Genomic DNA, 25,737 nt, shown 5'->3' on the forward strand with positions numbered 1-25,737 from the left:
ACTTTCAAATTATATTTTAAATCCACATACTTCTCATGACCTTCATTGCTTTCTCCCAGTTTCATTCTACTATCATCTCTTACGTGGTGTACTGTAACAGCATCAGAACCACTCTCCCAGACTTCATCCTTGTTCCCCTATATTCAACCTAAGAGCTAGTATTATCCTTTTTAACATGTTGGATATAGATCAAGTTATTCTTGTGTTCAAATGCTGCAAAGATCTTCTACTTTACTCGTAATAAATGGTAAAATCTTTATAACAGCCTTCAAGGTCCTGTGTGATCCCACCCTCCCATTCTTCCCATTATCTTTTGACTTTAGCTCCTTCTTGCTCACCCTGTTCCAGCCTCATCAGCTTCCTTCTTCCTCACATACACCAGGGATCTTCCTGCCCTAGGACCCTTGTACTGCTTTCTATGCTCAGTATAATCTTCCCCCAGCTATATACTTGGATGGTCCCTTCACTTCCTTGAATCATTTATCAAAAGTCATCTTGTCAATGAAGCCTACCTTGACCACTCTGTTTAAAACTGCAACACCCACGACCACTGCTGATGATGTCCCTTACCGTGCTCTACTTTTTCTTTCTTTATAGCACTTGTCAGGTGTGATGTCAGCAAAACAGCACAAAAGGCATCTCCAAACTCCTGTCCCTCAACAGAAATATTGAAAATAAGCAGAAATTGTCAAAACCAACTTTGCCAGAACTCTGGACAATGGTCAAAGATTTACAGTAATCAAGTGAATGCTGAATCAAGAAAAAGGCCAACTTGAAAACAGTAGAAAAGCTTTGTGGCATTTTAATTTTCTTTTTCCCACCCACCCTACCTCAATGGCAGTCCTGAAGACCTGAAGACCACAACCTGCATTCATAGGGGGAGATCCTAGTACTTGGTTCTCAGGACAAAGCAGAATAGACTTTATTAGCAAAGTATTGTGTTTCTCTATTTCAACCTTTATGGGACTACCTGAAGGATTGACACAACATACTTATCTCTGTTTTACCTAACTTGGGACTCATTCAGGGAGGGAAGAACACAGGCATTGTTCATTAACATTATAAGGTGAATGGAAAACCAATTGTCACCTAGAACAAAATATTATGGTGGAAACAAACAACAGACAGCAGAAAGCCTTGGAGGAAAATCTGAAAACAGTTTCTTTGGGAAATTAGGACATTCAGAAATGCCTGTGTATACTGGGGAATTTAGAAAGTCACACATATATCCAGGGCAGGATGGATGCTCAGAAAAATCATGAGAAGACCTGACCTTAAACTTTCATCTTTGACTAATCTCTAGGCTCAGCACAAGCAAGAAGTAAAGGCTAAGGCAGAATTGCAAACAGCCTGGTTATGTGTGGAAGGAAGGCCCCAGAACAGAGCCAATCCACAAAGACTGAGTGCTACGTGTTAAATTAAGTCTCCCTCAAAACTCACATGTTGAAACCCAAAACCCCAGAGTCTCAAATGTGACCTTATTCTAAATAGGTCATTACAAATGTAATTAGTAAAGTTAAGATGAAGTCTTTAGCGTGGACCCTTTCCAATATGAAAGGCATCCTCATAAAAGGGAAAATCAGAACAGAGAGACATACACATATAGGGAGATCATCATGTGAAGATGAAAGGGACCCAAGAAATACCAAGACTGCCAGCAAATCATCAGAAGGTAGGCAAGAGGCATGGAACAGATTTTCTTTCATAACCCTAACAAGGAATAACCCTGCCAACACCTTGATCTTGGACTTCTAGCCTTCAGAACTGTGAAACAATAAATTTCTGTTGTTTAAGCCACCCAGTCTATAGCACTTTGTTATGGCAGACCTAATAAATTAATCAGCTGTGAAAAGTATTTTTTTTTGTTTTAGCTCCTGGCATTCAAGGAAATCTCTGTCAAAATGCTAGCTGAATACAAGCTAACAGAGCAGGCAGTTCAGTGACCACACATGATAAGGAATACTGTCTTTTTAAGTTTGGAGAAGTCACTAAACAAACCAACAACTTCTGCCTTTGACAAGCAAGAACATCAAACCCTGGGAAAGATGGAGAATCTGAGTTTCAGAGGTATATTATAATATTTAAATGCCCAGTTTTCAACAAAAGAATCACAAAGCATACAAAGAAATAGGTAGGTATAGTACATTCAAAGGGGGAAAATGATATAAACCATCCATTAGTATGCCCAGACTTACTAGAAAAAGATTTTGAATCAATTGTCTTAAATATGCTCAAATATTTAAAGGAAATCATGAACAAAGAAAGAAAACTAAGAAAATGATGAATAAACAAAATGAGAATATCCATAAAGAGATAAAATTTATACAATTTACCAACAGCTAACACTGTCTATTATTTACTTATTTATTAAGCCTATTAATAATTATCTCTCTCCCTCTGCTACATCTTAATCTCCACGAGGGAAAGAATTTTTGTTTTCTGGTTACCAGTACCTGGTCAGTGCCCGTCAGAGAGTAGATAGCTAACATTTGTTAACTGATTGACAATCAATGATCTCTTCCACATCTAACAGCTCATTACCTATAATTCTGTGATATAAAGAAACATTAGGGCTTCCCTGGTGGCACAGTGGTTGAGAGTATGCCTGCCTATGCAGGGGACATGGGTTCACGCCCCGGTCCGGGTAGATCCCTCATGCCACGGAGCAGCTGGGCCTGTGAGCCATGGCCGCTGGGCATGCACATCTGGAGCCTGTGCTCTGCTACAGGAGAGGCCACAACAGTGAGAGGGCCGTGTACCACAAAAAAAAAAAAAAAAAAAAAAAAGAAAGAAAAGAAACATTAATGATGATGTGATGACAGTGAATACAATTTTGGAGTGGGTGAAAGAAAGGGGGAGGTATATTTATAAAGTGAAAGTTCCTGAATGTGATGACTCAGGGAGGAAAGTTGTTGGAGCTATAGTTAGAGAAACAGTATGTAACCTTGAGCACACATTACACACACAATCAGTTCTCAACTGGGCAAAGAGCACATAAAAGTCATGGTTTATTTTAAGCAAGGAATCAATGCAGTGTGGAATGTGCTAACTGAATGGAATCCCAAAATAATATTATCAGTGTCATATTCCTCGGCCTAAAAAATGTTTTATTAAGACATTTTGGCATTCTGCTTTTCAAATCAAAATTAAAATTAGGTTATCAATATTTATACATTTCTAATTTCAACACAGTAGGGTATTTGTTTGAAATATTACATCTCTCTCTTTTTTAAAATAATGTTTTTGCCAATCAATGAACCATAGCTGTGCTGATTTCACAATTATAAAAGCATTCCCTAGCTTACATTTTTCTTCAAAGACAATCCTTGTGTAAATATTTTCATAGAATTCCTAATTCCTATTCCTACATAGAATTCCTATGTATATAAAATGGCTTCATTTCATGATAAAATTTAACAAAATAACATTACCTATGTTATTACCTGGTTCTAATTGTAGGCATGTATAGTGAAGGCAACAATCGTTCTTGAAACTATCTGAATTTTTATTTTACAGTAATATGACTTACCTTATAGTCTAAGTTTGTTAAAAAAAATTATATATCTACAAAAAAGTCTACAGCTAACATCATACTTAATGGTGAGAAACTCAAAGCTTTCCCTTACTAAGATAAACTACAAAGCAAGGATGTCCCTTCCCACTCTACCTTTTCACTTTAATAAGGAAGTCTTTGCTAATGCACTAAGGCAAGAAAAAGGAAATATAAGTTATATAGATTGGGAAGAAGACATAAAACTATCCTTATTATATTCTTAGGTATAAATCTAATAAAATATGTACAAGATCTATATGAGAAAAACTATGAAACACTGATGAATGAAATCAAAGAAGAACTAAATAAATGTAGAAATACTCCATGTTCATGGAGAGGGAAACAATATTGTCAAGATGTCAGTTCTACCCAAATTGATCTATAGATTCAATGCAATCCCAATAAAAATCTCAGGAAATTACTTTATGGATACCAACAAACTGATTCTAAAATTTACATGAAGAGGCAAAACACTCACAATAGCTAACACAATATTGAAGGAGAAGAATGAAGGTGGTGGACTGATGCTACCCAACTTCAAGACTTACTATAAAGTCATAGTAATCAAGACAATGTGGTATCTGAGAAATAATAGATAAATAGGTCAATGGAATAGAAGAGAGCATCCAGAAATAGGCCCCCATAAATACAGTCAGCTGATCTTTGACAAAAGAGCAAAGGCAATACAATGGAGCAAAGATAGTCTCCTCAACAAACGGTGCTTTAACAACTAGACATCCACATGAAAAAAATTCAGTTTAGACACACACCTTACACTCTACACAAAAATTAACTGAAAATGGATCACAGAGCTAAATGTAAAACACAAAATTATAAAACTCCTAGAAGATACCGTAAGAGAAAATCTAGATGACCTTGGGTATGGTGACACCTTTTAGATACAACACCAAATATACCATCTATGAAAGAAACAAGCAGTATAGTTTGGAAAGGAAGTTCCCAGTGAAATGTCTAACACAAACAGAGGCAGCCTCTGCTGTACTTTCTGCTTTCTGAGGAGTCAAGGCTGAGCCTTTCCATGTTTGTTTGTAACATCTCAGGAAATTGCCTAATTGAGCCATCGTGTCAGTCCTGCATGGGAAGTCTCTCAAAATCTGAAAGAAAAGGCAAGATGAACAAAGAAGGCAAGAGATACTCTTAAGGGAAGCAAATAGAAAAGTGTATAAAGACACCTTTGAAATTTCTGGTCAAATCCTGAAGTGGAGACCTTTTTGACTAAATATCTTAGAATACAAAGTCAGAGAGAAAAGCCATTTTAGATGAATATTTCTGCCATCCTAAGAAACTTCAAATTCATACAAATATGCAGTCTTTTGCATGTTCAGGTATTATAGATAGATTCAGATATAACAGACAAAAATGATAAATTTGTTTTTTTAGGACTTACTACATGCTAGGGGTACATTAGTAAATGCCAAAGTTTCAGGAAAAAAAAAAAAAAAAAAAAAAAGATGGATAATCCCAGGGAAGCCATGGGTCTTAGGCACTGTCCTGAAGGATCAGATTCCAGTGGGGCTTGCTGCCCATGAGTATGATTTGTGTTTGTCATAAAGCGGGTATGTGACACCTTTTGGACTGTGGGAGCATTGAGTTTGGTTTCTCAGCATAGATTAACTCTGGAAAAAGAAGGAAGTCTTTAAAAACATTAATGATTTGATCAACCACAAAAACACCAGTATTTTCCAGATCGGTCAGAAACAGTGAAATGGGAAACCTTGGGTATTTTAGGCAGTGTAAGGATCTGATATAAATATGTGCCAGGAGTCCAGAACAGGTTCAAGAGGTTTGAGCTCCTGACATTCCTACAGATCCTCCAAATTTCTTTTTTTTTTTTAACCTGCATGGTATGCTGGTTGCCTTGTCTCTCTTCTTTCTTTTCCATTTGTATCTCAGTAATTTACAAGTTTGTCCTTAAGGAAATACACTTGATAGTAATTATCCCAATGTGATATTTTCTTATTTATACTCTTCTTTATCACTTGTCAACTCCATATTAGGAGGTTAACTCCAGGAGAGCAGGGGTGTGATCTGCATTGTCACTCGCTATAGCTCAGTGTTTAGATCAGTGGCTGATACCTTGCTAGAGCTTACAAACATTTATGACAGATTCAATGAAAAAAACTGTCATAACACTGAACATGGAATAGTCTCACTGCTCTTTCATTGAACAAGGTTACAGGTCTTTTATTAATTATAGCATTGCTTAGAAATAATATTGTGGTTTAAGGCAATATTTCATTTCTTGGCATTTTCTCTCATTCCCCTAACAAAACTTTATGATGTGTGTGGAACATTCCAGGTAATCAAGGAAGACTAAAGTAGGGTATATCTAAATTGGAGCCAAAAACATTTTAGTTCAGTTTTTCAAAGCTTTGATCTCTGGTTTTAAGAAAAAATAAAGAAACTGTTTCTATATTGAGCTAGAAAATGCATGAAATAACCAATTTTTTCATGCCAGGTCCAGAGCGCTTTTTGTCTTTTCTTACACGTATCACAGATTTAATTCAGGAACCAAGCTGTGCTATAGACCCATTTGAAAATCATCACCAATAGTCAGAACCATTAGAGTCGGCTTTGAAAATCCACCCTTCATTATGCTCGCTCCCTAATGTTAATGATTATGTCAGAGATGAAAAGAACCTGGCCCATGATCCTTGCTGGCTATAAGCAGAGGATGCCCAGGACAGCCTACCCTCAGAGAAGTAGAGCATTTTGGAGGGCCAAGAATGGAAGGTGATTTGGGCATTTTGCTTTGAGGACTTGGTAAGAGCTGGAGACAATGACTGGGGATCCCTGTTAATGGGGCAACAGAAGAGAGGGAAATGCCAGGGGTCCCTTGACTCATCACACAATACAGAAAAACTAAAAATGATAGAAGAGTGTTGGCTCAGGAGCTGGAGAAGTGCTGCCAAGTCTGGAAACACTCTGAGATCTCCCGTGAATGCTGGGCAGACAACAGGGCTAGGGGTGACCTTTCCCGGGCACGGTTCCTATCATCATCTAATTGAAAGTGGGGAAAATGACCCCCTGGGCTAGCAAACACTGAGGACTTGCTTTCTACAAATGGAGAACAGATACAGATAGAGGCTAAAAGAAGATGAACACGACTTTCACAGGGGCAATGCACTTGCTAGCCCTTTGGCCTAAGGCAATTTGTTGTTAATTGTTCATGCAGATACACAGAAGACAAGCCAAAAATTTAGGTGTTTGCCAAATGTGTTCAAAATACGATCGAAAGGAAAAAAGACATGTTGATTATTGATTGGGTTTTTCTTATTTACATTACAAGGTACAGCATTGCACAACCCAGGCAAAGATAGAGGGATGTAGCAGTATTATGACTATTTGGATGATGTCCAACCCAGTAGAAACCAGTATGGAACCACCACCAAAAAGGAAAACAAAAGGAAAAAAAACACAGGAGAGGAAAACTTAATTGTTCATACAGAATACATTCTGTAGTTTCATTTGAGATATTTCATAGCTTTGTTCAGAAAACTTAGTGCGATGGAACGCATTTCCTTTTTCACTTCCTTAGGAGTGCGGCACTATAAATGCATAGCCACAATCCTGTGGTCTCATCCTAAACATTAGTGAACTAATCTTGGCTGCTCTTTTTATCAATGCAGAAGACAATATGGCTAGATGGAAGCCACACCATTTCTAAACAGTAACATGAAAAGCCTCATGTTCTATCTGGGGAGGAATGGAGAGTTTTGCATGAAGAGTTGCTGTTCCATCACATTTCAATAGTACTTTCATTCATAATACCATTTCTCCTCCATTTTTGAGACCACATTTTTCTTGGCAGATTCAGGATGCTGTTTTGTGTCTAATTTAATAACTTTGTGTATCCCTATATATACATGAAGAAGTATTTTGTTTCAAGAATTTATAAATTTTTGAAGTACTTAGTAATTTCCTAAAATATCTTGAAGCTGGAGGTAGAAACCATGGAGTTACTAACATGCCTATGATGTACCTACCACTTAGGAAGAGAGGACCTCAGAAGAGACCCTGTAATCTGTTGCTTTGCTTTGACACCCACCCAAATCTTACACCTCACCCCTCCACAGAGTCATCTGAGTGAGCTTTCTAAATCTCTCTTATCACATCTCATTTTCATACTCAGATGCTGCCTGAAATACAAATTCCTAAGTGTAGTTTCTAAGACCCTTCATGATCCAACTCTGGTCCACTTATCATCCATATTTTGTGCCACACCTTTATGTTGCCTGTAATTCCTCCATCCATCCAGGCATCCAACCACTTAAAAACACGTTTGATCACCTGCCATATCCAGGCCAAGTTCAAGGTGCTGGTGGTACAACGATGCATAATGGATAGGTTTCCACATAGAGACAAGTAAAGAGATATCATAATGGTATGGAGTATGTAGGGTGCAATAGAAGCAACAGAAGGAGCCCCTAACCAGACCTGGATGGGGTGCAATGGTTGCAGATGGCTTCCAAGGAAAATTAATATCTAAGCAGAGACCCAAAGAATAGAAAGGAGTTAATCAGGCAAATAGCACAGTGACTGCTACTCTAGGAGAGGGAAGAGTTTTCCCAATGAATGGGAAACTTTTTAAAGAACTGGAAGGGGGAATCTGTGGAACCAGAGAGTTGGCACTACACGCAACACCTTTGGCTGCATCTCTATCTTCTGTCAGGAGCATTTTCAAAAACAACATGTACAGAGACCCTCAAGATGGCAGAGGAGTAAGACGTGGAGATCACCTTCCTCCCCACAAATACATCAGAGATACATCTACGTGTGGAACAACTCCTACAGAACACCTACTGAATGCTGTCAGAAGACCTCAGACTTCCCAAAGGCAAGAAACTCCCCATGCACCTGGCCGTGTGGCTAAAAGGGTCTTGGTGCTTGGGTGGGGTGTCAGGCCTGTGCCTCTGAGGTGGGAGACCTGAGTTCAGGACACTGGTCCACAAGAGACCTCCCGGCTCCACATAATACCAAACAGCAAAAGATCTCCCAGAGATCTCTATCTCAACACTAAGACCCAGCTCCACTCAACGATAAGCAAGCTACAGTGCTGGACACCCTATGCCAAACAACTCTCAAAACAGGAACACAAACCCACCCATTTGCAAAGAGGCTGCCTAAAATCATAATAAGGTAACAGACACCCCAAAACACACTGATGGACGTGGTCCTGCCCACCAGAAAACAAGATCTAGCCTCATCCACCAGAACACAGGCACTAGTCCCCTCCACCAGGAAGCCTACACAACCCACTGAACCAACCTTTTGGCAGACACCAAAAACAACGGGAACTATGAACCTGCAGCCTATAAAAAGGAGACCCCCAAACACCGTAAGTTAAGGAAAATGAGAAGACAGAAAAACACACAGCAGATGAAGGAGCAAAGTAAAAACCCACCAGACCAAACAAATGAAGAGGAAATAGGCAGTCTACCTGAAAAAGAATTCAGAGTAATGATAGTAAAGATGATCCAAAATCTTGGGAATAGAATGGAGAAAATACAAGAAATGTTTAACAAGGACCTAGAAGAACTAAACAGCAAACAAACAATGATGAATAACACAATAAATGAAATTAAACATTCTCTAGAAGGAGTCAATAGCAGAATAACTGAGGCAGAAGAATGGATAAGTGACTTCGAAGATAAAATAGTAGAAATAACTAAAGCAGAGCAGAATAAAGAACAGAATGAAAAGAATTGAGGACAGTCTCAGAGACCTCTGGGACAACATTAAATGCACCAACATTCGAATTATAGGGGTCTGAGAAGAAGAAGAGAAAAAAAAAGGGACTGAGAAAGTATTTGAAGAGATTATAGTTGAAAACTTCCCTAATATGGGAAAGGAAATACTCAATGAAGTCCAGGAAGAGCAGAGAGTCCCATACAGGATAAATACAAGGAGTAACATGCCAATACACTTATTAGTCAAACTATCAAAAATTAAATACAGGGCTTCCCTGGTGGCACAGTGGTTGAGAATCTGCCTCCCGATGCAGGGGACGCGGGTTCGTGCCCCAATGAGGGAGGATCCCACATGCTGCGGAGTGGCTGGGCCAGTGAGCCACGGCCACTAAGCCTGCACGTCCGGAGCCTGTGCTCTGCAACGGGAGAGGCCACAACAGTGAGAGGGCTGTGTACTGCGCAAAAAAAAAAAAAAAAAAAAAAAATATATATATATATATATAAAGAAAAATTATTAAAAGCAGCAAGGGAAAAACAAAAAATAACACACAAGGGAATCCCCATAAGGTTAACAGCTGATATTTCAGCAGAAACTATGCAAGGCAGAAGAGAGTGGCAGGACATATTTAAAGTGATGAAAGGGAAAAGCCTAAAACCAAGATGACTCTACCCAGCAAGAATCTCATTTAGATTCAATGGAGAAATCATAACCTTTACAGACAAGCAAAAGCTAAGAGAATTCAGCACCATCAAACCAGCTCTACAACAAATGCTAATGGAACTTCTCTAGGCAAGAAACACAAGAGAAGGAAAAGACCTACAATAACAAACCCAAAACAATTAAGAAAACGGTAACAGGAACATACATATCGATAACTACCTTAAATGTAAAAGGATTAAATGCTCCAACCAAAAGACATACACTGGCTGAATGGATACAAAAACAAGACCCATATATATGCTGTTTGCAAGAGACCCATTTCAGACCTAGGGACACATACAGACTGAAGGTAAGGGGATGGAAAAAGATATTCCATGCAAATGGAAATCAAAAGAAAGCTGGAGTAGCAATTCTCATATCAGACAAAATAGACTTTAAAATAAAGACTATTACAAGAGACAAAGAAGGACACTATACAATGATCAAGGGAACAATCCAAGAAGAAGATACAACAATTGTAAATATTTATGCACCCAACATAGGAGCACTTCAATAAATAAGGCAAATAAAAGGGGAAATCGACAGTAACACAATCATAGTAGGGGACTTTAACACCCCATTTTCACCAATGGACGGATCAACCAAAATGAAAATAAATAAGGAAACACAAGCTTTAAATGACACATTTAACAAGATGGACTTTACCGATATTTATAGGACTTTCCATCCAAAAACAACAGAATAAGCTTTCTTCTCAAGTGCTCATGGAACATTCTGCAGGATAGATCATATCTTGGGTAACAAATCAAGCCTTGGTAAATTTAAGAAAATTGAAATCGTATCAAGTATGTTTTCCAACCACAACACTATGAGACTAGATATCAACTGCAGGAAAAAATGTGCAAAAAATACAAACACATGGACGCTAAACAATAACTACTAAATAACCAAGAGATAACTGAAGAAATCAAAGAGGAAATTAAAAAATACCTAGAAACAAATGACAATGAAAACATGATGACCCAAAACCTATGGGATGCAGCAAAAGCAGTTCTAAGAGGGAAGTTTATAGCAAGACAATCCTACCTCAAGAAACAAGAAACATCTCAAATAAACAACCTAACCTTACACTTAAAGCAATAAGAACAAGAAGAACAAAAATATCTGCAAAGATAGCAGAACGAAATAAATCATAAAGATCAGATCAGAAATAAATTTAAAGAAATGAAGGAAACAACAGCAAAGATCAATAAAACTAAAAGCTGGTTCTTTGAGAAGATAAACAAAATTGATAAACCATTAGCAAGGCTCATCAAAAAAAAAAAGGAAAAGACTCAAATCAATAGAATTAGAAATGAAAAAGGAGAAGTAACAACTGACACTGCAGAAATACAAACGATCATGAGAGATTACTACAAGCAACTATATGCCAATAAAATGGACAACCTGGAAGATATGGACAAATTCTCAGAAAAGCACAACCTTCTGAGAATGAACCAGGAAGAAATAGAAGATATAAACCGACCAATCACAAGCACTGAAATTAAAACTGTGATTAAAAATCTTCCGACAAACAAAAGCCCAGGACCAGATGGCTTAACAGGTGAATTCTATCAAAAATTTAGAGAAGAGCTAACACCTATCCTTCTCAAACTCTTCCAAAATATAGCAGAGGGGGGAACACTCCCAAACTCATTCTACGAGGCCACAATCACCCTGATACCAAAACTAGACAAAGATGTCACAGAAATAGAAAACTACAGGCCAATATCACTGATGAACATAGATGCAAAAATCCTCAACAAAATACTAGCAAACAAAGTCTAACAGCACATTAAAAGGATCATACACCATGACCAAGTGGAGTTTATCCCAGGAATGCAAGGATACTTCAATATATGCAAATCAATCAATGATAAACACCATATTAACAAAATTGAAGGAGAAAAATCATATGATCATTTCAATAGATGCGGAAAAATTTTCTGACAAAATTCAACACGCATTTATGATAAAAACCCTCTAGAAAGTAGGCATAGAGGGACTTACCTCAACATAATAAAGGCCACATAGGACAAACCACAGCCAACATCGTTCTCAATGGTGAAAAACTGAAAGCATTTCCTCTAAGATCAGGAACATGACAAAGTTGTCCACTCTCAGCACTATTATTCAACATAGCTTGGAAGTTTTAGCCACAGCAGTCAGAGAAGAAAAAGAAATAAAAGGAATCCAAATCGGAAAAGAAGAAGTAAAGCTGTCACTGGTTGCAGATGACATGATACTATACATAGAGAACCCTAAAGATGCTACCAGAAAACTACTAGAGCTAATCAATGAATTTGGTAAAGTAGCAGGATACAAAATGAATACACAGAAATCTCTTGCATTCCTATACACTAATAATGAAAAGTCTGAAAGAGAAATTAAGGAAACACTTCCATTTACCATTTCAACAAAAAGAATAAAATACCTAAGAATAAACCTACCTATATAGAAAAAAGACCTGTATGCAGAAAACTACAGGACACTGATGAAAGAAACTAAAGATGATACAAACAGATGGAGAGATATACCATGTTCTTGGACTGGAAGAGTCAGCAGTGTGAAAGTGACTCTACTACCCAAAGCAATCTACAGATTCCATGCAATCCCTATCAAACTACCACTGGCATTTTTCACAGAACTAGAATAAAAAGTTTCACAATATATAATATGGAAACACAAAAGACCCCGAATAGTCAAAGCAATCTTGAGAAAGAAAAATGGAGCTGGAGGAAACAGGCTCCCGGACTTCAGATTATACTACAAAGCTACAGTAATCAAGACAGTATGGTACTGGCACAAAAACAGATCATTGGAACAGGATAGAAAGCCCAGAGAGAAACCCATGCACATGTCACCTTATATTTCATAAAAGAGGCAAGAATATACAATGGAGAAAAGATAACCTCTTCAATAAGTGGTGCTGGGAAAACTGGACAGCTACATGTAAAAGAATGAAATTGGAACACTCCCTAACACCATACACAAAAATAAACTCAAAATGGATTAAAGACCTAAATGTGAGCCCAGACACTATAAAACTCTTAGCGGAAAACATAGGCAGAATACTCTATGAAATAAATCACAGCAAGATCTGTTTTGACCCACCTCCTAGAGAAATGGAAATAAAAACAATGTAAACAAATGTGACCTAATGTAACTTAAAAGCTTTTGCACAGCAGAGGAAAACATAAACAAGATGAAAAGACAACCCTCAGTATGGAAGAAAATATTTGTAAATGAAGCAACTGACAAAGGATTAATCTCCAAAATTTACAAGCAGCTCATGCAGCTCAATATCAAAAAAACAAACAACCCAATCCAAAAATGGGCAGAAGATCTAAATAGACATTTCTCCAAAGGAGATATACAGATTGCCAACAAACACATGAAAGGATGCTCAACATCACTAATCATTAGAGAAGTGCAAACCAAAGCTACTGTGAGGTATCACCTCACTCCAGTCTGAATGGCCATCATCAAAAAATCTACAAACAATAAATGCTGGAGAGGGTGTGGAGAAAAGCGAACCACCTTGCACTGTCTGTGGGAATGTAAATTGATACAGCCACTATGGAGAACAGTATGGAGGTTCCTTAAAAAACTAAAAATAGAATACCATACGACCCAGCAATCCCACTACTGGGCATATACCCTGAGAAAACCATAATTCAAAAAGAGTCATGTACCACAATGTTCATTGCAGCTCTATTTACAATAGCCAGGACATGGAAGCAACCTAAGTGTCCATTGAGAGATGAATGGGTAAAGAAGATGTGGCACATATATACAATGGAATATTACTCAGCCATAAAAAGAAATGAAATTGAGTTATTTGTAGTGAGGTGGATGGACTCTGTCATACAGAGCGAAGTAAGTCACAAAGAGAAAAACAAATACCATAAGCTAACACATATATATGGAATGTAAAAAAAAAAAAAGGTTCTGAAGAATATAGGGGCAGGACAGGAATAAAGATGCAAACAGAGAGAATGGACTTGAGGACACGGGGAGGGAGAAGGGTAAGCTGGGACGAAGTGAGAGAGTGGCGTGGACATATATACACTACCAAATGTAAAATAGATAGCTAGTGGGAAGCAACCGCATAGCACAGGGAGATCAGCTTGGTACTTTGTGACCACCTAGAGGGGTGGGATAGGGAGGGTGGGAGGGAGGGAGATGCAACAAGCAGGGGATATGGGGATACTTGTATGTGTATAGCTGATTCACTTTGTTGTACAGCAGAAACTAACACACCATTGTAAAGCAATTATAAAGATGTTAACAACAAAATGTAAAGAAAAAAAGAACTGGAAGGATTTAAGGATGGCTACAATGCAGGATCCAGCTGCAGAAGGCAGTATTTAAAGTTACCCCAGTAGGCGCTGCTCCTTCCCTCCTCGGCTCCCACCTCCTGGGTGCGGAGTACAGGAGTTTCTTCCTGTTGTCTGATGAGCTTTAGTGCATCACTTCCTGTTTTACCTCCTCTCAGGCCTCTTTCCACAACCACGGCATCACCACCCTAGACAAGCTTGCATTTTATCTTACCCCACACCGTCTACCCATCTATTCCGCACTGTGCTTACAGTATTTCTCATGTTACACAGTCATCAACTATTTTCTGATACATTTACCGAGCTCTGTATGCTTTGAGGATGGGACTTTTGTCCTCTTCTTATTTTTCCAACTCAGCACAGAGCAAAGCACACAGTAGATAATTAAGTTCTTAGTGAAAAGGAGTGGAAACAGTTAAAATGGCTTTTATTCTTGTTGCTCATCTGCAGATGTACTGGGTTGGGTAGGAAGACAGACAATCTTCTCCGGACATATATTTGGGAATGAAATTAATTCAAAGCGTCTCAGTGAACACATGGGTGACTCATGGGATCTTTATCTCCCTGAGATAACATAGAAAGGAAACAGTGACAGAACCACAATCTGGCTTGTTTAAAAAGATAGATAGATCATGCAGCATTCTGGGGAGAATAATTACTTAGATTGGAGTACAGACAGAATAGAAAGAAAGGCAAATATTTGATGCTTTGTGACTGAGAGGATGGAGTTCTTTTTAACGTGCAAAGCATGTTTTATGGACTCTTTGACCTGGCCCATCCGAAAAGGAAGACAAAGCAGGATACCAGCGGAGGCGTTGCTTTTCTTTACAGTGTCTTCTTTTAGCAATAACTATTCAAATTAAAGGAGAACATAAATTGTAATCAGCAACTTTTGTTAGATCAGAAAGATGCCAATAAACGCCCTCTCCTCCTTCTACCTCTCGAAGAATCTTTGCAGCAGCAAGGAAGGCAAAGAAAAAGAAAAGGGGCAGCAATTTCAGAAGGTAAGAGAAAGAGAAAAAGAAAGCAAGAACAAAAGAGCCTCAGGAAGGCAAGGTGATGTTGGTGCCTTAGCTGGATCGTACGCTGTATGATCGTGGGGGTTAGAAGAGACCTCAAGAGGTAATGGGGGAAAAGAATCCCTATAGTTATCCTGCTACGGAAGTAATAGATAAATTACAAAGGCAAAATACTTTCTTAGAAAATGCAGCTCGCTTATATACACTTTTACTGTGTTATTATTTCACTTCTTATTAAGGGTAATGATTTCTCAGAAAGCTCTTGTAGCATAATAAAACAAGGGATATATGCTAATTGGTATGTTATTATGAAAATAACATGATATTTTCAAAAGAAGACTATCAACTAAAAGAACAGACCAGATATAGGGCCTCACTTGTATTTCATGGCTGCAGGTTTGAAACTATCCTGCATAAATTATATAAAAAACCCAACACACAAAGAGACACACGCTTTAGCCACCCTACACAGCACCAACCATTCTCTTAGAGTATCACGCTACTGACAGAACTCATACCTTCCACAGTTGCTCGCTTGGGCTGAATGGTGATGGCTCCTTCTGCAATATCTTCATGCTGGTGCAGTGGGTTTATTTTGGATCCCCAGCTGTCTGATCCCACCCAAAGGAAATGGCCTACTTGGTCAGCTCTTTTGGCTGCTGCAAGGATCTGCCTGTGGAGAGGAACATTAAAAATATATCTTAATGATAAAGAGCAGCTATTGAACACATACATATTAGGAATCAAGCAGAAGAAAAGCAAGTTAATATTTCTCAAAAAGTAAGTGATCAATAGTAAGAAAAAGGATTTATATCCTTAATATATAAAGAGTTTTTGTAAACCAATAACACAAGTAATCAAAGTAGTTTGAGGTAAATAGGCAGAGTATTAAAAATCAAAAGATAAAAGGAGTAATATAAATAACCAGTAAGCTGGTTATTCACATACATTAAAAAGGCAGAAAATGTGAATTAGAACACAGTATTTAATTTTGGCCAAAACGTTTGTTTGGTTTTATTCTGTGTTGTGAGTTTTGGCATGAGGCTGGAGACATCAGCACTCCCATTCGCTGCTGGTAGTACATATCTTTTCTGGAAAGCAATATATCAGTCTAAATGAAGCATCTTGAATTATTTATAAAAATGAACAGAAATTCACATTAAGCTTGAAACGTGTAAAACTCATGTTATAAATGAAAATAGTATACAAATAACAAGGGGAATAAGGGCAAATAAAAAAGGGAAACTCATTATTCATGAAATTAATACAATAATATTTTTGGAAGAACGGGATGGATAAGAGGTAACTACATTTGTGCAACAGAAACTACTTTGGTGGGTAATAACAGCAGTGGTGGTTGGTTTGCCTCTCAGGACTTGTAGATACCAGGTACCACAGATGTACATGGTTCAATACAATATGATTGGTTGAAAAACTGTATATGAAATTGCAAAAACCAAAGGTCTCCTTCTATTTCATCTGGGCAACATATGGAATGGTAATCTTCAAATAAAATCCTAAGGAATAGGTTCTGATACTGTGAACACCCAAACAGTAGAAGGTGGTAGATGTGAGGTGGTGAGTTAAACATTACGGTGGTGGGAGTGAGGGAAGAAGTTAAATTACCATTAAGAAATGAAATGGTAAGACTCTCTAGGAAATTTTCACCTCTGCTTACAGAATTCTAGAAACCAAAGGTGTGTTGTCCCAGGCAGAAAACAGCTTCTCTGGAAAAATCTGAACCACCCCAGGAAAAAGATTCTAGATACTGACACAGAGATATTCTCTCATGGAATGGCCACTGGGATGCTTGACCAGTCCACCCAGAGCCCTATCAGTTGACAAATTCTGCCCATGTACATAGAACTCTCTGTGTCTTACTCAAATGGAAACTGCCGGTAATGACCCATCATTGTGGAAAATTCCCAAGGTAAAATAGAAACCAAATAAATTAACAAGGGAAAGGAAATTGGTGTGGAGTGAGGCAGAGAAAATATACCAAAAAAAAAAAAAAAACAAAAAAGAAGCAAGTGCAGTTAAATGAGAATTATCATCTCTATTATCAAGAATGAGATAGAAACAACAATAAGAAATAACCCTTAGTTATTAAAAATATGAAACTAAAATTAAGTTAGAAGAGATAAAGAAGAAAGTGAAGAAACATTTTCAGAAAGCAAAACAACAACAAAAACGTTTAACATACACATGAAAAGATGTGTCTTAAAGAATAAACCCAGGAAGACTTACATCCAACTAATAGCATTTCCAGAACAAATGTAAAGAGAAATTAAAGTTTTAAATAATTTTTAAATGAAAAAATACCTGCAAGGAATTGAAAGTATGCATTTCCAAATTAAAAGAGATTCATCCAGCAATTTAATGGGGGGAAATAAAGCATGTCACAGAATTAAGGATTCTGGAAAAAAGTGAGAATAAAGCTTTCAAGAGAAAATTGGGACCTCTGGAGAGTAATAAGAAGCAGAATATTACCAACCTCTCAAGAGAAGGGAAAAAAAAAAAAGGATGACAGATGATGAAGTAATGCCTTCCAAATTTTGAGAAAAAAATTCATAATCTAGAATTCTAATATTTAACACACACAGAATCTCTATACAAATAGAACTGGCATCTATAAAGGTAGATAGACGGAAAGACAGATAGATAGATAGATAGATAGACAGATATCCGAGGGATCTTAAAGATTTTTCTATCTAAACTTAGAATCTCAAATTCCTTGCAAGTTTCAAGTTTTGTAACTCATTAGTCACCATAGATACTTGCTATAAATCATTTACATGCCAGGTATGATGTATTTAAAAATAAATATGAGACTACACCTTACATTTCCAACTAGTAATTAAGTGTGGAGGCAGGATAAGAATATTTTTAGGCGTGAAACACACAAAAAAGCTTTTCTTTAATTTTTCCTTTACTAGAAAATCATTGGAGGGTGCACTTCAGCAAAAAAAGAAAATAAATGATGAATAAAAATGAAACAAAGAGAGAGAGAAAGAAAAAGAAAATCTTAAAATAATAGAGACCACTCTAGTTTAAAACAGAAAGATGGAGCTTTCAGGAGGGAAGTGTCTGAAAAAGTAATGGAAGTCACAGATTATTTTATATATATGAACATATGGGAAAAGGGATAGACCTAGGACATTAATAATAAAATATTAAAGATATCTACGCAAGTAAAAAAACTGTCATATTAAGTCCAGGAAAAGCAAAAAGTTTTTCTCCCAAAATCATATCATAGAAAAAATACTTGATGCTGTAGTATATAATATTTATATGATCATAATAATGTCAACTCTGATTTTTACTAAATGAAAATCTGATGTTGGGAAGATAAAGGAGGTGTAAATGAGCCAAATTCTACATCACATAAGAGGAACTGATAGATAATATTTTAAAGTAATAGTTCCAAAATTGCAGTATAAGCACATTATGCAGGTAAGAGCAGTAGAATTAGCTTAAAGAAATAAAATAATTGCTCAAGGAGAACAAAACCAGAGAGTATGGTGGGATGGGACAGGAGACCAATGTTTTGCATCAAAAATGTTTTAGTCATATTTTGTTTTTTTTTAAATTATGTGCCTTTATTATTTTCACAAAAATAAAACACAATCGTTTATACTCTATCCATAGAGATACCATTTCTACTGATACTAATCTATCCAAAGGATATGATTACTGATGCTGTGAAAATCGTATGTTCATTACTGGAGATAACCTAAGTGCAGAGCAATAAGGGACTGGTTAAAGAAATGATGATAGTGCATCCAAAGGGTGGATTAGAGACCAATTAAAATTATACATAGTTTGATTTCTGCCAGGTATTGTTAAGAAAAAAAAAGTCAAATTAAAAAAACTGCAAGAGATTATTCAGTTCTTACATAATGAAGGCTGGCCCCACATATATGAATATATGCGTACTTAATAGTATAGAGTTGTATGACAGCACAGAAAAATAAGGATAATACACAATTTGTTGCTAATAACAATTCATTGAGAAAGCGCTGATGAGGTTTGAAGAGAATGAAAAGGATGGGGAGAAGCCAACTATAACAAGGTAAGAAAGACAAAACTGATATAAATACAAAAAGTAAATATTCACCTTAATATGTTTACATAAAAGTGTGGGTTAATTTATTAAGAGAAATAAAATTAAACCATTTAAACATATTATGGTATGAGATGTGAACTGCGAAAAGTAGAATATCAAATTCTATGCGATCCTGATTCTATTGGGGAGAGCTTACTTACGTTTAGAATAAAATAATTGCAAATGTTAAACCAGAATTTTATTAGTGGTTATCTCTGAGGGTTGGGATAGTAAGTTTTATTGGGGATTACTTGTGATCCTGATTTGTGATTATTCTCTCTAACCTTTAATTCTTCTAGATAATCAGGGGGCAGAGTAAACATAAGGATTCCTTTAACTAAAATGCAACGACAAAAATGTTTCCATTATTTTCCAATGGATTACAATAGCCCTGTATTACTTTTATAATCAGAAAAAAAAAGTGTTTCAGGAAAAGAATACACTCTTGCCTAACATTCAACTTATCAGCACCCATGACTGATTAAGCACTTAGCTTCAAAATCTAGATATTAAGGTCTTCTCACTGCTATTCTCTGACAAAGTATTTGAAATTAATGTTCTAAGAAATCTCAAAATTCCCCACCTACAGTGTAAATCTTCTGAAAAAAGAAATAACATAACATTGTGGGTTAACAGTGGGCTTAAGTTCATGTTTTGGAAGAAACTTATATACGCACTTGACTTTCGTTACTGTGCTCAGAAACGATCACTGCTGTCACTTCTCTGAGTCACACTACACAATGGTATTCAACCACAAGCTCCCATGCAAAAAATAATGAGCATAGCTATTGAGCAGATTTTATAGCTTTGTACATCGCAAACTAAAACCTCACACTACCTGCAAGTCAAGGATATTACAACCAATTAATCACCAGAGCTATTAGTAAATAAATCGTTTATGTGCCATGTACGTAAATATAAACAGGGGGCCACACCTTATCAATGTATTACATATTTTAGAATGTGCAAAATATGTATGAAAAAAATTTATGAGATGATTAAGAAAAGTATGAGTTGACAAGATCTGGAGCAAAAAAAAAAGAAAGAGTAATATTATAACAACAAAGTGCCTTAAATAACTAAATCACAAAGTGTTGAAGAAAATGCCCTAAGAGCAAGAGAATCAGCATTTTGTAAGGAGAGAAATGATACGTCTAAGGGGTGATCAGAAACAGTTTCATGGAGAAGGGCACGTTTGAAATAAACCTTGAAGAACAGACACAATCTCAACAGGTAGAGAAGGAGAGGAGAAACGCCATGAGCCAAAGCCCTGATGGAGGAGTGATGAGGACACACTGGAGGACCAGTCACGCACTGTAGGTGGAGAACTGAGTGAGTGAACGCAGCAGGGTCTACATGCAAAAATAGGACCACATTTTAAAGCATCATGAAGTTTAGAGAGAGAGGCCTTTACTTAAATTATTAAACAGACTAGGCATTTGATTCATTCTCATTTGATGACATTCACTGAGGACCTGCCATGTACTGAGCACTGTGATAAGGGCTAAGGATATGAAAGGAAGTCAAAAGGGGCATCATCTCTGTCTTAATGATGCCTACAGACTAGTGGAGAATACAGACACTACTTAAATGATCAAAGGACGTAAAATTACATCAGTGACATAAACTATGAAACTGAGTTGTTATGACAAACTTATCAAAGCTACGTTGTTCAGAGAAATCTTCCCTCAAAAGCAACACTATGGATGGCACTAAAATGATAAAGTGGGGAAGCACAGCATTCCAGGTAGCTGGAAGAGAATGTACAAAGACCCAGGAAGGAGGAAACACAAGTGGCCCCTTGCCTGCGGTACACAACCCACGAGGGAGCATGGAATGAAATAAAGCTAGAAAAGCAGAAGTCCAGATCATCATAGAAAGAGCTCAAAAGGATTTTCATTTTACTGATGGGAAAACTGAGGCCTCAAAGAGTTAGGGAAGTAGGTAGGGTGTGGGGAGAGGCTTGCCCAAGGTGAGACAGTGGTCATTTAAGTAGCAAAAAAAAAAATCCATCCTCGGGTATCCTGACTTGAGGTTTAATACTCTTCTCATTTACTCATCCTGCCACCCATGTCAGAGCTCAAAACTGTGATGGGGTTAAGGTTATGAAAGGAAGTCAAAAGGGGCATCACCTCCATTTTAATGATGCGTACAGACTAGTGGAGAATACAGACTCCAATTAAGTGATGGGTGGATTCAGAAGCAGATGGAGGATACACATGGAGGGGGACACACAGGACCGGCAGGCTGGCAATGATGGAGATGCAATACTCCGTGTGGGGGTAACAATGGCCTAGAACCTTCAACTTTACCCTTAATAAAAGATATTCACCTTCAAATTAGTGACATATTATTTTGAACTGTGAGACAAACTAAGATTTAAAAAATCCACACAGCTTTCCCATCAGCAGAGGTGTAAATTGGCAACATCCCTTTGGAAAACAATATTCACATTTAAGAAGGAACACATCTTTGTCCTGGAAACTTATTTTCCAGGAATTTCTGTTTTAAATACTTACAAATATATAAAATAATACACTTGTACATTATTATATATTTGCAGTATGTTAATATTATATATCACACATTGTAAAGTATGTATATTAATATTTCATATTTGCACACACAGATTTGTGGAAGAGAAAGTTTATCACAACACAATTTATAATTGCAAAACTCTGTAATCAAACTTAAATGTCAGGCTTCCCTGGTGGCGCAGTGGTTAAGAATCCGCCTGCCAATGCAGGGCACAAGGGTCCAAGCCCTGGTCCAGGAAGTTCCCACATGCCGTGGAGCAACGAAGCCCATGTGCCACAACTACTGAGCCTGCGCTCTAGAGCCCACGTGCCACAAGTACAGAAGCCCGCGTGCCTAGAGCCCGTGCTCCACAACAAGAGAAGCCACCGCAATGAGAAGCCCACACACCACAACGAAGAGTAGCCCCCGCTTGCCGCAACTAGAGAAAGCATGCACGCAGCAAGGAAGACCCAACACAGCCAAAAATAAATAAATAAAATAAACAAAGAAATTAAAAAAAAAACAAAACACAAAAAAACCCTTAAATATCAATCAGGAAGGGAGCAGTTAGATAAATGACAGGAAATATATAAAATGCAATTCTGCATGGCTATTGAAAAGACTGAATAGATCTATAGGTACTGACATCCAGAGACTTCCATGAAAGAAGAGTGAGTGAAGGCGAGCAGGGTGGAGAACAATAGTGTTCTACCATTTGTGTAAAAATATACACACTGTCCCTAGAAAAATATACAAGACACTGGTTATTAGCTATAGCATCTGGAAAGGAGAAGTTGTTAGCTACGGGACAGGATGAATGCAGCTTTTTTTTTTAATCTAGATTTTTTAACATTTTTTGATATTTTAAATCAGGTGTAATTACTGTTTGTTCTAAAAATGATAAGGATTGTGGACCAACCGAGGTGGCAGTGGTCACAAATGGAAACAGGGCCTATTTGTGTTCTAGAAACATTTCGAAGGTTAGCCCTCCATGGCTTGGCCAAGGAATGAGCTAAAAAGGAAAGCCAAAATTAACAATCAGATTGTTGACACCAAGGAGGATCAAGGTAAAGAAAAAGACAACAAGTGGATTGGAGAATGTAGAGATATGACAAGCCTGGTTTTTGAACACATGAAGTCCAAAGCAGGAGTAATATGGCCAGAAATATAAGGCATTTTTCTTTTACATTAAGAAGAACCACTCTTTAGATAAGAGTCTGTTACACGTGGATATATTATTTAATAAAAGAACCTTCAGAAAGTCCAGGGGTTTTCTCCTTTACAAGTAATTGAATACATTTTTTTAGCTAATGGGGGGAAATATATGACAGAAACATGCTGCTGCTTCCACGGTTCGCTCTAACTATTTCTGTGGGGTAGAAAGTGTGAACAGACTGCCACCATGTAATTATTGAGTTGATTCTGTGCTATCTTTTCCCCTTTGTCTGCCAGGATCCTGATCTTTCTGTCTCCTAAATTGCAACATGCATATTAATGAATTTCACCAGCCTTACTTGATATCCTCATCGTTGGCAAAAATCACGACAGCCCTGGAGTTGGGTGTGTCCAGGAGCTGTTTGATAATTCTATCGAAGTCAATGGTCCTGTCTTTGCGTTCTTGGGGGATTCTCACGGACTGGGCAATGCAGAGCCCTCCTGTGTAAGAAAAGAAAGCAGAGTGTCAGTAAAGTTCTCGCAGAGATACCAAACAAACCAGGGAAAGTAGACGGGGAGGAGGAACTTGCAAATTCTGAGTGCATAGCACTTCCTTGGTGATTTGCTGAATGAGGAAGGCTTAGGACATTATGCTGAGTTCATACTTGGTGCACCTTCCACGGTAAGGCACAGCCTCATTCTCTTAGTAATGCACTTGTATGCACAGGAGTACCAGTGACACTGATTCTGGAGAGGTAGGTTTAGGTAGACAAACTGGATGGGAGGCCTTTAAAATGAATGTAATACACTACAAGAAAACGACAGTCAACTACAATATAAGAGTACTTGAACAGGTAAAACTCATGTCAATTTCTATTGCTTTTCTGGTGTTTGCATTCTCATAATTTTTTTCCCCTTTATACCCGTTCCAACTTTTCAAGCTCATAGCCAATGGAGTAAATCTAAAAATAAAACAACAAGAACAAGATCAACTATTATAAATCAGAGTAATACATTTTTATTTACCACATACTATGTGCCCAACCTACAAATGTGTGTTCTATGTATGTTATCTGATCTTAAAAATTCTTATAAGGTAGTTAGCATTGCCCATTTCATGTTAATAGAAAAGGGGATTAAATAGAAAAATAGGGCCTCCCTGGTGGCGCAGTGGTTGAGAGTCCGCCTGCCGATGCAGGGGATACGGGTTCGTGCCCCGGTCTGGGAGGATCCCATATGCCGCGGAGCGGCTGGGCCCGTGAGCCATGGCCGCTGGGCCTGCGCATCCGGAGCCTGTGCTCCCCAACGGGAGAGGCCACAACAGTGAGAGGCCCGCATACCGCAAAAAGAAAAAAAAAAAAAAAAAAAATAGAAAAATAGATGTGTTTACTACAGATTTCTCAGGACCATTATGGTATTAACTGGCTTATGAATTTCAAGACGGGAATATGCAGAAGTTTAGTAAGCAACTGATACCCTCCCCACTACTCAACACCTTCTTAGTAGCAGCTCCTGGATCTAGTGGTTTTTGTTTGTTTTGTTTGTTTGTTTTATAAAACACAACTTAAGAAAGGCTGGCATAGACAAAAGAGGTAGAGAGGATTATTTGTAGGAAAGGCCCCAAAGGTCATCCAATGGGCAGAAGCCCTAGGGGCAGAGACAAGAGGAAAACCTTGTTCTTTTTGTAATGTGGAGATACCCGTAATCAACAAGCTTATACCCAGAGGATCGACAACTGGGTGGAAGCTACTAGGCTTCCATAAGCATAGAAAAGTATAAACTCTAATCCAGAAGTGAACCTCCATTACTTCTTAATCCCAATCAGTGTCAGCTCCCTCTAAGTGGCTCTCAACCTTCAATGTGCTTGAAATCACCAATGGTCCTTCTATAAAGTATAGAAGTCCAGCAACACTATCAACCAACTTGACCTAATTGACATTTACAAAGCGATCCCCAGGACAACCGAAGAGTAGACATTCTTTTCAAGTGGAAAATGGAACATTCATTAAGCTAGACCATCTTCTGGGTCATAAAAGAGAAAAAAAAACTTAAATTCAAAAGAACATTATGCTCTCAGACCATAACAGAATCAAACTGGAAATCAATAACCGAAAGAAAACAGGAAAATCTTCAAACACTTGTTAAACAACACACATCTAAACTACCCACGTGTCAAAGAGGAAGTGTCAAGGGAAATTTAAAAGTATTTCTAACTAAATGAAAATGAAACTGCAACATCTCAAAATGTATAAATTACAGTTAAACTGATGTTTATAAGGAAACAGATATCATTAAATGCTTATGTTCGGAAAGAAGAAACATCCAAAATCAGCAACCTAAACTTCTACAGAGAAAGAGAAAGAAGAGCTAAACAACTCCTCCCCCCAAAAAGCAGAAAAAGCCATAGTGATATATTACTAAACACCTATTAAAATAGCTGTTAAAAAATATTAACAATACCAAATACTAGAGAACATGCAGAGCAATAGGATGCTCATTCATTGCTGGTGGAAATGCACAATGGTACAACCAGTTTGGAAAATAGTTTGGCATTTCCAAAATGTTAAATATAGAGTTAACATATCAAGCAGTAGTTCCAATCCTAGCTGTTTATCCAAGTGAACTGAAAAGTTATGT

At 37.5% G+C, this 25,737-nt stretch overlaps 1 protein-coding gene across 1 annotated transcript in view; it reads right to left on the bottom strand.

The window, feature by feature from the left end:
* Positions 1-25,737, bottom strand: part of GRM7 (glutamate metabotropic receptor 7) — a gene marked incomplete at its 3' end in the record, with an annotated part of 816,540 nt that overhangs the window by 393,134 nt on the left and 397,669 nt on the right. The window contains exons 3-4 of the mRNA XM_082638105.1: positions 23,460-23,601; positions 15,842-15,996 (exon numbers count right to left, since the gene is read on the bottom strand). Coding sequence (XP_082494231.1) covers positions 15,842-15,996; positions 23,460-23,601 — 297 coding nt within the window. The remainder of the gene's footprint in view (positions 1-15,841; positions 15,997-23,459; positions 23,602-25,737) is intronic.

Source organism: Mesoplodon mirus, assembly GCF_964341445.2.
Source record: "Mesoplodon mirus genome assembly, chromosome: 12".
NCBI classification, from domain to species: domain Eukaryota; kingdom Metazoa; phylum Chordata; class Mammalia; order Artiodactyla; family Ziphiidae; genus Mesoplodon; species Mesoplodon mirus.